At 45.5% G+C, this 13251-nt stretch overlaps 1 protein-coding gene and 1 non-coding gene across 6 annotated transcripts in view; both read left to right on the top strand.

Annotated features, from left to right (window-relative positions):
* MTCL1 (microtubule crosslinking factor 1) overlaps positions 1–13251 on the top strand; it is a 669362-nt gene that overhangs the window by 537703 nt on the left and 118408 nt on the right. For all 5 annotated transcript variants that reach the window (XM_069613397.1, XM_069613399.1, XM_069613396.1 and 2 more), the window contains one exon: positions 9816–9983. In XM_069613397.1, coding sequence (XP_069469498.1) covers positions 9816–9983 — 168 coding nt within the window. The remainder of the gene's footprint in view (positions 1–9815; positions 9984–13251) is intronic.
* On the top strand, positions 6241–6367 carry LOC138481875 (small nucleolar RNA SNORA49). The gene has a single exon (XR_011274467.1). It is a non-coding gene; the product is annotated as a small nucleolar RNA SNORA49 (small nucleolar RNA).

Raw genomic sequence — 13251 nt, 5'->3', positions numbered from 1 at the left:
TATATTCAAAGCATTGAACAGTACATAGTATACAAGGCATACAGCAATATACATATTTACAGAAGGTAGATTAGCGCAGGAGTTTCCCAGGGCTGGTCCGGACATCATGGCTGGTTGGAGAGCCAGGATTTGGTTTTAGCTTTGAAGGCACTAAAGCGTTCTTCGGATCGGATGGTGAGAGGGAGGGCATTCCAAAGCTTAGAGGCTAAGACGGGGAAGCTAGATCCACCCACCTTTTGTAGTTTGAACCTAGGGATGGTTAGGCAGTGGGTCTGAGCCGTTCTTTGTGGACGGGTGGGCGCGTGTCGGGATAGCCGGCTACAGAGGTATGGTGGGGCTTGGTTAGCTAGGCATTTGTGGGTGAGGCCTAAGGCTTTCAGTGAAATTCTCTGTTTGACCGGTAGCCAGTGTAAGTTAGATCTAGATTCCGAGATGTGGTGGTTTCGTGGGATGTTTAGGGCTGCTCTGATAGCGTTATTCTGGGTAATTTGCAGTTTGTTCATATTCTCTTGGCTCGTTCCAAGGTAGAGGGCGCTCGCATAGTCAATTTTGGCCATGATAAGAGTTCTGGCCAGAGTGACTGCGTTGGGGGTGGTCAGGAATGGCCTGCAAGCTGCAATGAGTTTGCAGGTGTATGCTGAAGAGGATCTGACTGCATTTGTTTGTCTGGATAGGGTGGCGTCAAGATAGACACCTAGGGTTTTGGTGTCTTTCGAGACTTGGATGGTGTTGCCATCGATGACAAATGATTGGTAGGATGGCTCAAGTTTACTAAGGCGTTGCGTAGTGCCCAAGATGAGGAGCTCAGTCTTGTCATCATTGAGGCATAACTGGTGTTGTGCCATCCAAGCTTGGATAACCAAGTAGACCTCGTTCAAGGCCTTAGTGTCAGCCAAGTAGTCACCAGTGATGGGGATGAGTATAAGTATCTGGGTATATGGCAGTAATGATCTAGCCTGATAAGAGCAGGGCTTTGATGTTAGAAGCGTGCCTAGCAAGCCATGTGTAAATATGACATGATTGTTATAATGCCAGCGTAAATACAGCATTTGTCTTATTTCATCAATTTTTCTGTTGCAAACTTTGTTGTCTTATCCTTGCAAGGCCTCTGAGTGTATGTCAGTCAACACAGAGGTTCCCCTGTGGTGGGGTTATGGCATCCTGCTTTGCCACTGTATGATCCAATTTTCTTGAGACCTGTGTTGCCCCCTTCTCAGTAGAAGCCCTTCATTTTGATGTTAATGGCCCATATTATTTTAAGCGTCATTGGGAACCATTGGCGTAAAGATTCCAGTGCCCGTTGGTAGGTTTTTAGAGATTCAGAGTGTTAATTCATTGATCTACCTGTGTGCGGGGCTGAGCTTCTTCCGGTTGGGCACATGTGCACCACCTGTTGGACCCGAAAGGTATGTGTGAAGAATCTGAGAGTCGTTCTGTAGGAGCCAGGACTAGTGTATGACAGAGACAGCCTGTCCAAGGGCCTGTGGCTTTGAACCTTATTGGGTTGGTTGATCATTCCTGGAAGCTGTCTGGTGCGTGCTGGACCGGCTCCTGGAGGCGTTGCATGGGTCACTGGTTACGTTTCAGAGTACAACCGTTGGGAAGATTTTGGATGCTGAAGTCAAAGGAGACTTGGGGAGAAGTGGCAGTATCTGAAGAGGAGCTCGCAAATATGACGACATCCTAGGATGTGAGGTTCATGAAGGGGTCTTCCTGGGTAATGTGGCCATTGCCCACAAAAGACCTACTTCAGTGATGAACATAATTTGAAGTTTTTTAATTTTTACAAAGAAAATAAGGGAGTAACGAAACACTGAACAAAGTTAGAAATGAAGAATAATAAAAACAAATATGATATCAACATCAGTCGAGAAAAAGCCAAATGTAATGTAAACTGTTTATGATATGGAGTAACTTTTGCCATATTGGCTGCTGCTTGCTGCCGTGGAAAACGAAACGTGCCTATCAGCGCTGCTAGAATGTGGGCGGCATTGGTTTCCCTTTGAGAGTAGGAGAAAGAATATTGCAGACCATTCGGAGTCTCACTTGAGAAATCGCATCCATTAGGCACCGCGTGACACCTGCCACAGTGAGATGCACTTCCCATGAAGACCTCCGGTTGTCCATTATCACTGCCCACACTCCAGTCACATCTGCAGATAGATTCGCCCAGCACCCTGCAGAGCTTTGAAGGCCAAGATTGAGACCTTGTATTTCACGCAGAAGGCTGCGGGAAGTTAAACATTCAGGTAGTTGTGCATAGAACGTGTTACCATACTCAAAATACTTTGGGACATAGGCATGGTTAAGTCTTTCGAAGTCAATTGCTGATATCAAGGGACACAAAACCCTGAGCATCATGAGACAAAATATTCCGTTCTAACCATTGCATCAACCTGGGCTTTGGATAGACGGGACCCACTGGTTCCCCACTTTAGTAACAGGGCTAGGCCAAATGCCTTGGACAGCTTGCAGTCCCACTGCCCAAATTCCAGTTGTCTTTCTGAACCCACAATCAATACTGCCGCCTTGCAAAGATTACGTTTATACCAACTTTCGTCAGTTGGTGATTTCTTTTGGAAAAGGCGATTAAGATTGTAGCTTCATCCATGTACAGCCTTAAAAAGAGGAACTCATCAGCCTGTCACCAACACAGTCATGACACTGGACACCGTACCTCTGTATGATGTCTCCCAGCAACTGACTGTGGCATTGATCAGCAGCGCGGAGGGTGCTACGTGGTTTCTTTGAAATAAATGACTACATGAACCTTTACTTTGTGCTAATTTACTTTGTTTTTTTTCTAATTGGTGTTACCCCATACCCTCATCACCTTCCTATCCCCCATAACCCTCTCCATATACCGATCTATTTTACCCCCACAAAGTAAATTACTACATGGTAAAATGGCCATAGCATAATGTTTTTTTTCCATGAAAACACAGTACACTGCAGGTAGAACAGACCCCCCCGAAAGACACAACGTGCCCTAATCAATAGTGTCGAAAGCTGCAGAGAGCAACACAACAACCTAGCAAGGACTGAAATTCTGCCTCTGTCCAGGGCTATCAGTCACGCAGACGAGAGCAGGTTCTGTTCTCTCGCGAGCTCCAGGGCCAGGCTGAAAGACACAAAGGAGCCACCCACTTCCATGCACTTTTACAAATGGGAGTAAACGGCCTTGCAAGTAGACCAGTCATTAGCAGTGGCTAATGCACAGAGTTCAGGGATAGTAACAAGGCTAAGATCTGTGAGGACCAGAGGTGTCTTGAGCTCGAGTCTAGTATTCAGGGTCCACACTCGGTTATTGATGCATGGATATGCTCAAATGTATCCTCCTGAAAAGGGCAACATTTCTGGCGCAGTTCTTAAGTAAGGGATTAGGTTGATGGACTCGCTGCCTGTGCGCCACTATGAAGAGTTTATCTAGCAAGATTTGTGAGCTATCAATCATCAGAGCAATACAAGATATCTTTGCCCTGAAATTTACGGTCCTGAAAGATTGAAATGGCTGTCTCGCCATCCTCCTTCAGGCACTGTGCCCAGCAGTATTCTTTCTGTTCGCTGGGACACAGTCTGGGTTCCTAGGAATACAAGGGGTTGCTTCGGCTCCTCTGAGCTGGCATGCTGTGAAGAGGGGCACTGTGCGTCTGAGGATAAGAATTAGGCTGGCACAGATTAATATTGAGGTCATCATCCATAGGGAAAGGAGGGAGATTCAATTTTAAAATAGTCTCAAAATGATGTGGATTGAGTAGGCCCTTAGGCAAAACACAAGAACCCTTGGGTGCACCCAGGTTCGGATTGGGACAAACAGTAATTCGGGGCCCCTCAAGAAATGGCCCACATCCCGCAATTACAATTCAGGAATGGTTCACAAAAGTTTGAGTAGTACAAAGAGGTGCGCTTTTTGGGAACGTTTGTGGGAAAAGAATTCATTTCAAGTAACACTGGGTGAATAACATTGCTAAAAGCTACCAGCTGCACAGTGCAGTAAGTCACTAAACTGGTCCACACTGGTCTGCGAATCCAGCCCTTTAGGCATTTTTCTATTGCCCTACTACAATGGGCCACTCACCATTCCCACTGTGAGTCGAATCCTGTGAAGTGGTGCGACAAAATGTAAATAATCTATGTAGTTTGATGGGAAATTATAAATACGTAAATGTTTAAATAAAGACACCCACTGATTTTGGACAAGGAAAGATGTGACACTAATAATGATATCACATTTTATAAAGTAATGTTGGATTGCATGGGAGATTATGAATTCATAGGTGTATAAATAAAGACGCCCGTTTGGTTTTGGACAAGGGGAGCAATGATGTCTCATGTTATGAGGTGTTTCATGTTGCATTCCTCCAGCTTCTAAGCGCCGTAATAACTTGTCTCATTAATGTCCAATGTAATGGTACTCAATTAATCGACCTCAGAAGAGGTGAGGGTGGAGTCCACCATGCAGTGCCGGCCTTAGTGGCGGCTGCGCCCGGGGCAGAAAAAGAAAAACGTGGTGCCCTCCCGTCGACCCTCCCCTACACCCCTGGTCAATGGGGGTCAGGGGAGAGTTGGGCAGTGGTGGTTGGAGGCCCACATTTTTCTTTTTGGTGGTGGGAGAAGGTGTCCTTTTAAAATGAATGCACTTGTGTGCGCATTTAATAACAATAGGATGCTGCAAGCGCATTTAATTTCAAAAGGGGGCTTCTCCCACCACGCCAGCTCGGGGTAGCCCTTGAAAGGCTCCCCCGAACGGACGCCCCAGGGGGGCTAATGGCGCCCCGGGCGGTCACCCCGGCGGCCCACCCCTAAGGTTGGCCCTGCCACCGTGCCGACATTGAAGCCTGTGACTGCAGGCCCTGATATCGCTGGAAACATCCCTCTGTTGAATGTTTTACTAAAGATTGGTGAATATGCGGCTTTGCTCTGTCGACTGAGCAGCGTCCCTGGTCCAACCTGTCTCTTAATCAGGATGTCAGTGGAGGCGTAACCAACGTTTGAGAGCCCCTTCTGATTGAGCTATATATTAGACACTGGTGCAGCAATGTATCGCTTTACTCCTTGCTCTAATTACCCAGAATAACCCCCACTCCTCTCCCAATCAAAAAGTCGGGTCACCTACCTCATTAATATGGGAGATTGGGTATGCCAACTCCTGTTGCAGCTGAGCCATCAATACAAAAAGAAAACCTACTACCTGGGCACCCATCCAAGTCGTAACGCCCAGAAGCTAGGGCACAATGCAGGAGAACTTAACACTCACGCTTTTTGTATTGAAACTGCTTTGGTGTCGGCCTGCGCTAACCATGGCAGCATGCATTCCGCCGTCCTCAGTCGCTCTTTAGAGCAGTGTAAAATGCTGTCATGTGTCAGCGGCTCAGCACTGCTGAAGTGTGATGTAAGGCGATTGCTGCTCTGAAGCTCCACGTTTCCTAGGCTACTCTTACCGGTGATGCCGAAACAACGTGGCGGCATGTGACATGCCACACTGCAGCAAACGGCAGACGCTCTGTCTTACTACGCATTTCAATTCAAAGGAAGAGCAGGGGCCGTGTGACGCGGCTGTCGCCATGGAAACCGCTGTGTTCATTTTCCGCGAACACTGGAGTCAGCAAGAAAGTGACATTCGCCTGAAAATGGGCCAGGCTCCCGTGCTGCGCTTACTGCTCCTGCGCTCGTGCAGAACCAGGCTGCACAAGTTGTGCATTAGCGCAGAGCATTCAGTGTTGGACTCTTCCATTCAGTCCCCCTGCAACACAGTGGTACAGGCCCTCTTCCCTTAAAGAAATTCTCTGACCAATTGTTTCTATGAGAAACATGCGTTCCCTCTCATTTTATAGATTTTATACACCTGAACTAACTTAAACATTTAGCATGACACAAATTATAATGCAAGATGTGATTATGTGATAAAAGACGCATTTCAAAGCTTACACTTCCTCCTTATATACATACGAAATCTAAGTAATGATTTATATCAAATAAGTCCATTGTAAACTAATCCAATTGTAGGTGTCCCGATAAACATTGGATACACCATCAAAAGTCTTTCTCTTTGGAACACATACAAGATGCCCTTGTTCTTTGTATATGACCCCAAACGGAATGGAATGTTAATGGCCCCAGGTGTGGGATGCAATATGCCATTAGAATGTTATTGTCTATGGGCCTCATTACGAGCATGGAGGCAGCCATGCCCTTATTGAGGGCATGGCTGCCTCCATACCGGGTTCCAGGTCCGGGTTCCTTCAATGAGGAATTCCCGGGCCATTTCTACCTTGGAGGACCCGGTAATTCCTCATTGAAAAAACCCATCCCCTTTCCCATTTGAGCCCCCGTAGGGCTCAATGGGAATGGGGAGGGAGCTAATAAACGGGCCTGTTAATAACATGCCCGTTATTAGCTCCCTGGTCCCCTTGCGGAACCTGCTAAGGACGTCTGGTCTGACCAGACGTTCTGAGCGGTCCCTCAAGGGGACCACGTAATAGGGCATCCCGTAATGAACGGTGCTGGTCCCGTACCGGCACCGTTCATTACGGAAGCGCCAAGGTCGTAATGAGGCCCTATGAGTTCTCTGTCCATTGACATTTGGTTAGAACCCAGCCAGAGTCGAGGCAAGGGTTGGAGTGTGGAGTGCTCTTCTCTCGTCTGGCGCGAGTCCTCTCCTTTACATGTAGTGAACAGCAGTGACAGAGAAGCAGCACTACCAACATGGAACCTTGAACTCAGAACACACATCAGTGTGTGAGTGGTGCAGATGACATCCTACTGGGTGTACTCACCTGAACCTTTTGTTCTTATTACCCGTAGCTACCCTTAACAGACCTCGGTGCGCAATTCAGTGTGCAGCCAGGTGGTTGAGGTGACCTTTGCAGGCATAGCCATATTGCTCTGTGGGTGGTTGGGGGGGGCAGGGTTGCAGTGCCACAGTAGGTGCTGTCTGCCATGTGAACTAGCACCTATGCTGGATATGTGCTGCTGGACCCATTCACTGTGCAGTGATGGCGCCTGTTCTTCTGAGCTGTTTGCCTATGGTGTAGCAGAGTCCAGTATCAGTGGGCCTCGCTGGTAGGTCCCACCGTATAATTGTTGGGTGTCTTTGAAATCAGCCATTGGACTTTGGGAAGTACTCAGACAGTACGGGTGTGCACTACTAGTGCCAGTCTGCATATACTTTCTTAATGTGGTGGTGCCATTTTGATTGGTATCAAGGTTAAAGAAAACATGATCAGTGTTATTATATGTCTAGACTAGCCTTCATTTAGTATAGGCCTGTCCAGCCACGTTATAGCCCTGATCATGTTTTCTTTAACCTCGGTGCATAGTTACCTTCAATGTTGGCCAGTCTAGCCATGTAATAAAACTTTTTTGCTCCAGTCTAGCCATGCAATACAACTTGTTTGCTTCACCCTTGATGCACAGTAACATTTACTCATCATGTTTGATTTACCCTTGTGCACAGTCAATTTTAGGTGACTTTTAGGTAAAGCAAACAAATGTTATTACATGGCTAGTCTGGTCAGATTGAATGTAGACCAGTCTAGCCACCTAATAACACTTTGCCCTTCCTTTGCCCTTAATGCCCAGTAAACTAGCTTACTGTGCATCAAGGTTAATGCAAAAAATAATGCCCCCAGCAGCCCTCGCCCCCAAATGGGCTGCTAAATTTAGGGGTGGGGGCTGGAACACACAAACTAGGATACAACACTTTCAATCATGCAGTTACACAACACACAAACAACTCATTGCATGCACGCATGCATAAAAACAAGCACACCAACATGTGCAGTACGTACGTACATATGTACTTGCATACATACATACATAAACACAATATATACTTTTAAAAATACTTTCCTTACTTGCACGCAGCCTCCTCAAGTGCCCGAACCGCCACAGAAGACCAAATGGCCCTCCCATCCTGCCTGCAATGTCAGCACGCTGACTGACAGATGGGATGCCTCTCCTGTCAGTCAGCATACCTACGCTGTTAGCACAATAATGAGAGGTGGCAGGGCCAGTCTTCCGCCTCTCCACCACCTCTCAGTACTACGCGCTGTTTGTTGCACAGCCAAATTAGCTCTGCAACAAACACACAATGTAGCAGGGGATGCACCCCTGCTCAGAGGCAGGAACTTAGTCCATCATGCAAATAGAGCACACTGGTGGACTGTGCTGCCTGGCACTCAAGCAAGGGGTGGCCTGCCACTCAGGCAGCGGGTGTGAGGGAGCACTGCCCCCCTCACTCCCCGCCTGTCCACAGTGGCGGGCCGCCACTGATACCTATGCAGGCTGAGGTCAGTAAACTATGTGAAAGGCGGAAGTGCATATGTAACAAACAGGGTGGCTAGGGAGAGAAAGGAAAGATGTCTGTCTTTCTGTATGCAGTGACAGTCTGACACCCGCTGCTCTGTTATGTCGCTATGCCTTGACTGCTTCCATAAGGCCATAAGGGTTGTTGCTTTTGTATTACATAATGCCACAGTTAGGCCACCTTACAGGACAAAGTGATGTGGAGGAAATCTTTCAGGTGGCAAGCCAACACCGTGAACGCCAGCGTGCCCAAAATTCAGCACTGATGATCCCCTCATTTTCTAGCTGGAGTGAAGAGAATGGGCCTGAAACACAAGTGATGGTGAACTCACAGGCAATAGCAATGGTGATCTGCTCATCTTGTACAACGGGAAACTCTTTTAATGCAAAATAAATTTGGGAGAGGTTGTATGTCAGAAATGCGACATTGCAATGATTGCCCCTTCCATCCCGTATTTTGTGGAACTGTCCCGTTTTGGAGGGCTCTGTCCTCGGATAGACTGGAAGAGTCCTGATTCTGTTCATTTACCGGTCTCGACCCAGGCCCCCTTGCTGTGCCTGCAGATAGAGCTGCTGCCACCGGTCCTGGCGACTCTTAACAACCAACTTGGTTACAATGCTAATGCTTTGTTCCTGGCGTTGTGATGCTCATGTTTACAGTTAAAAAACCTGACCATGACCTCCCAAAGACAAACCCTTATCATTGAAATGAAGCAGGGTGTTAGAGCGTTTAAATCCATCAACCAATTCTTAAATAACAATTACGGCGGGCCAACGGTGACGTCATCGCCGCTGTGTCTGCAAGTGTCCCGCAAAATGATTTTAGAAAGTTGGTCACCCTGACCTTCCTTAAACTGAGAAAATATGCCTAGTAATGGAAAAGACTTTAAATTGAAGATAATCGACTTGGAAGTAAATTAATTTGAAATTACCACAGACCGAACATTGTACAATATTTGATGATTAATAACTCTCCAAACTACCTAATAAGTATTCTAAACTATAAAATAACAATTTTCTAAAAAGTTTTTTTTTTGGAGCCAATTAAAGTGTGCAGGGGACACGAGTTCCCAAATTAGAGAACTTTTTCTTTTCCAAATAGGCCTAGTACTCACCTGCATGCCTTTCATAAGATGCAGAAGTACCGGCTCGCTCGTCATTCAGAAACTGACGGTCAAACTGCCCTTGGCCGTTTCCATCGGACAAACACTGAGAGAAGTAGGGAGTGGGTTTAATGAGCTGAACAGCTGCCGCCTTGTGGTGTCGTCAGCCAATCGGATCTTTGCCCCATTGCTCTGCTTCATACTGCGCAGCAGCTGAACCCTCTCTGCTCCTCATGGCGGCAGTTGTGCCGTTCAACTTCAGACGTGGCGTCCTCTGCCGCCCCAACACAAGGGCCCAATAAAAGCCACATCCAAAATATTCAACGGCATATATCCCCTATGCTACTGTTTTTTAATTAGAGAGGGAGGATTTGATGTGTTAACATGTCTTTTTTTTTATGGCAGGCGAGTGAAAACCGGAGACTGCTGAGTGCTCTCAAGTGCCTGCTGGACGATTTCCAGTCGGAACTATGGGAGAAAGAGCGAGAGCGCCTGGAGCTGCAGCAACAGTACGCAAAAGAGAGGGCCGGCTGGGAGGTCGAAGGGGCCAAGCTGAAGTGCCACCTGGAGCAGGTAAGTGTGGGCATGCCTGCTTAGGAGAAGTGCATTTCACTTGCTGGAGGAACGATTGTGTTTATTTCTTTTTACCTTTGCCCAGTGATATTTTGCACAACAAAAAGCATAATCCCAAGCGCAAGCAAAGTGTAGTTTTTAAAGCTAAAAATAAGTTTGCATATGTACAATTTTATGTATTCAGCTTCCCTTCAGTGATGCCGTTTCGGCAAAAACATGAGGGTGCCAGAAGAGACCTCACACAATTCTTGCCCCCTCAGTGACTTTGCAGGAAGTGGTATTTGATCACAAGGATGGATAATTTATATTTTTTTAACAATCTGCATTTATAAATTGAGACAGCAACACGCTATAGCCAGTGGTTGATACCCAACACAAACACATAGTCCATTCCCTCTTTCCATGATGGCCACTTGCAGAAAGAACTCTGGATGCAGCAGTGACCAGAGCCTTCTTGGGCAGGTAATGTTCTGGCAGGGACCAATGAGCTTGCTTTTTTTACAAGCTCATTGACCCTCGCTGGGTAGTAATATGCGATAATGAAACATTCCATGGGCCGAATAAAGACCAAGGGACTCTGCCTCACGGTGAATGGCTGTAAGAGGGGGCATTATTTTTCTCAGGACATTACACCCAATGAGGGTAGAGTGTTCTGTTTAAAAATTGAAAGACAAAGGAGAATCAATGCAAAATTGGGACTTGTACCATTTGTTTGCTGGTAAAGTCGACTAATTTGTTCTGAGTTTAGGGATCAGTCATTAAATGACAATAGCCATGTAGACAGGATAACACCAAATTTACGTTGGGACAATTTCTGTCTTCCTGCACTGGTCTCATTTCGAAATGTAGTTAGTAGTCTGATGCTAACTTTCTATGCTAGTGACTTATTGCCAGCAAACATGTAAAACAACTATCTATAAAAGTATTAGAAGTGTCATTTCACCTCACAGTTTCCTCTATTAAAGAGGACATCTTTCCTGATTCGTTTAAAACTGGCATTATTACCACCTTACTGAAAAAGAGTAATATTAATCCAAAGGGTATAAAAAAAAGTATCGCCCTGTTCCAAACCTACCCTTTTTAGGGAAAATGCTGGAAAAAACTGTAGCATTGCAATTGAGTAAACACGTTCAAAAAAGCAAATTTACTCCCACCATTTCAGTCTGGCTTCAGGACTAATAATAGTACTGAATCAGCGACTATTCAAGTGTATAGTGACATCTTCTGCATTACTGATGGAGGCGGTGGCTGCCTGTTGGTGTTACCGGATCTTTCAGCAGCGTTTGACACAGTGGACCATTCGGTGCTTCTTAACATCTTGGCACATAGCATGTGCGTGGGGAGGACTGTCTTAAAATGGTTCCAATCTTTTCTGGCTAATAGACATCAAATTATTTAGACAGTAACCAATGATTCCTCCACTTTTCCTATGCGATAGAGTGCCCCTCAGGGATCAATCCTGTCTCCCACTCTTTTCAATCATTATATGGAGGCACTGGGAGATCTAGTACTGATCCATGACCTTTTCATCCATCAGTATGTGGGCAACGATAAATAGTATCTTGAAGTATCAGCGGAAGGTGATATCCGAGTACGTCAATATCTGCTTGACATCGAGGCCAGGATAAAATCGGTACATTTGAAATTGAACAATTCTAAAGCCGAATTGATATGGCTTGGCCCAAGGAAAATTCTGACTACTGCCTGTCCTGGCTTTCAATCCCTATTTCCAGGTAATGTTCAATTGAATTCAAAGTCAGCTGTAAAATCGTTAGGATTCCCTCTAGAACCTGAGCTTTTCTTAAAAACAATTAAAGACAAGAAAGCGCAAACAGATCACATCCAATTATCAGTACTTTGAAAAATTAAGTAATTTTTACCATCGAGCTGTTTCCGCACTCGTTTTCAATCCCTGGTTCTCTCGCATGTGGATGGAGGGAACATCTCACTCATGGGAGTCCATGCTGCTGCTTTCAAATGCCTAGAAATAGCGTTTCACAATGTAGCCAAATTGATTGCTAGAGCCAAATGTCTGTTCCAGTAATGCCAATTTTAAAGTCCCTGCATTGGCTTCACTTACAGGCTCCGATTCTTATTCAATTAGGCTTCCTCACTTTGAAGGCTCTTCGTTAGGCCACCCTACTTATATTTGTGGAAAAAATATCTATTTTAGGCAGAAATGAGAATTCCTGAAATAAAAGTGCATTGGTACTTTTTATTCCAAAGGCAAAGAAAGCTCAAACAAAACAAAAAAGCATTCTCTATTGCTACACTACCTTTTTGGAATTCTCTTTCAATACACATCCATAAACTGATTCTTTACTGCAGTTTAGGAAATTGTTGAAAACCTATCTTTTTACTAGAAAGGAACTTATGATTATATTCAGGCTTTTAATATTGTCTACTTGAATTCTTCTACTATGTATAGTGTTTTAATCGGAATTGTATTTTTAAAACCATACAATGTTTCGATGTGGTGTTTTTCTATTTTGAAATTAATTTTTTTACTGTTTTTACTGGTATTGTTTATGTTATCTGTTGGTAAGATTCTGAGTTTTGTTTGATTGTATTTCTTTTAACTCTGTACGACGCTCCGTATTTCTCTTGGTGATAAGGTTTGCGGCATATAAATAAATAAAATACATTTATAACATTGAAATCTTGCAAACAAAGGGTCAGTAGAGAGCCTTACCTACTATTACACAGCATGATGTTTCTCATCCAACGTGCCGCCTCAATGCTTAGTGCCCATCTAGTTTGGTTTTGAACATGTCTGTAACTTGCATTTGTGTTTTTGCCATAGTGAGGGCATTTCAGCTCCTGGATGGGGGTGTGGCAGTTATAACGGTTGTTATCATCCATTGCCCTCTTTACATGCCCATGGCCTCATCTCAGGCCCCTAATGCCATACTAGCTCCCTCTACTCCTGCATTGACTGCATTGGAAATACCACGGCCTGGGGAAAGGGCTGGTGATGCTATCGTTACTCAGACGCATCCGTGAAAATCCAAGCAAAGATTTTGTGGCCATTTTGAATTGCCTGCAAAACCTCACAGGGTTGGTGCTACTAAAAGCCAACTCCTGGCAGTTGCTGAGTGCACCAACTGCGGAGGGGAACCAGGAGTTGCATTTTGCCAAAAGAAAACATCAAATCCGGCCCAACGATTAGGGTGGACCAAAATGACACTTTGGATGGGGTGGAATAAATCCTTCCACAGCGCTGGCTAATGGGCCGGCTCTCGCCGGATCCGAGATCCGGCATCAATTC

Source organism: Ambystoma mexicanum, chromosome 5p, assembly GCF_040938575.1.
Source record: "Ambystoma mexicanum isolate Mex_15411 chromosome 5p, UKY_AmexF1_1, whole genome shotgun sequence".
NCBI classification, from domain to species: Eukaryota; Metazoa; Chordata; class Amphibia; order Caudata; family Ambystomatidae; genus Ambystoma; species Ambystoma mexicanum.
The sequence above is the reverse complement of the archived record's forward strand: the minus strand, read 5'-3'. Positions and strand labels throughout refer to the sequence as shown.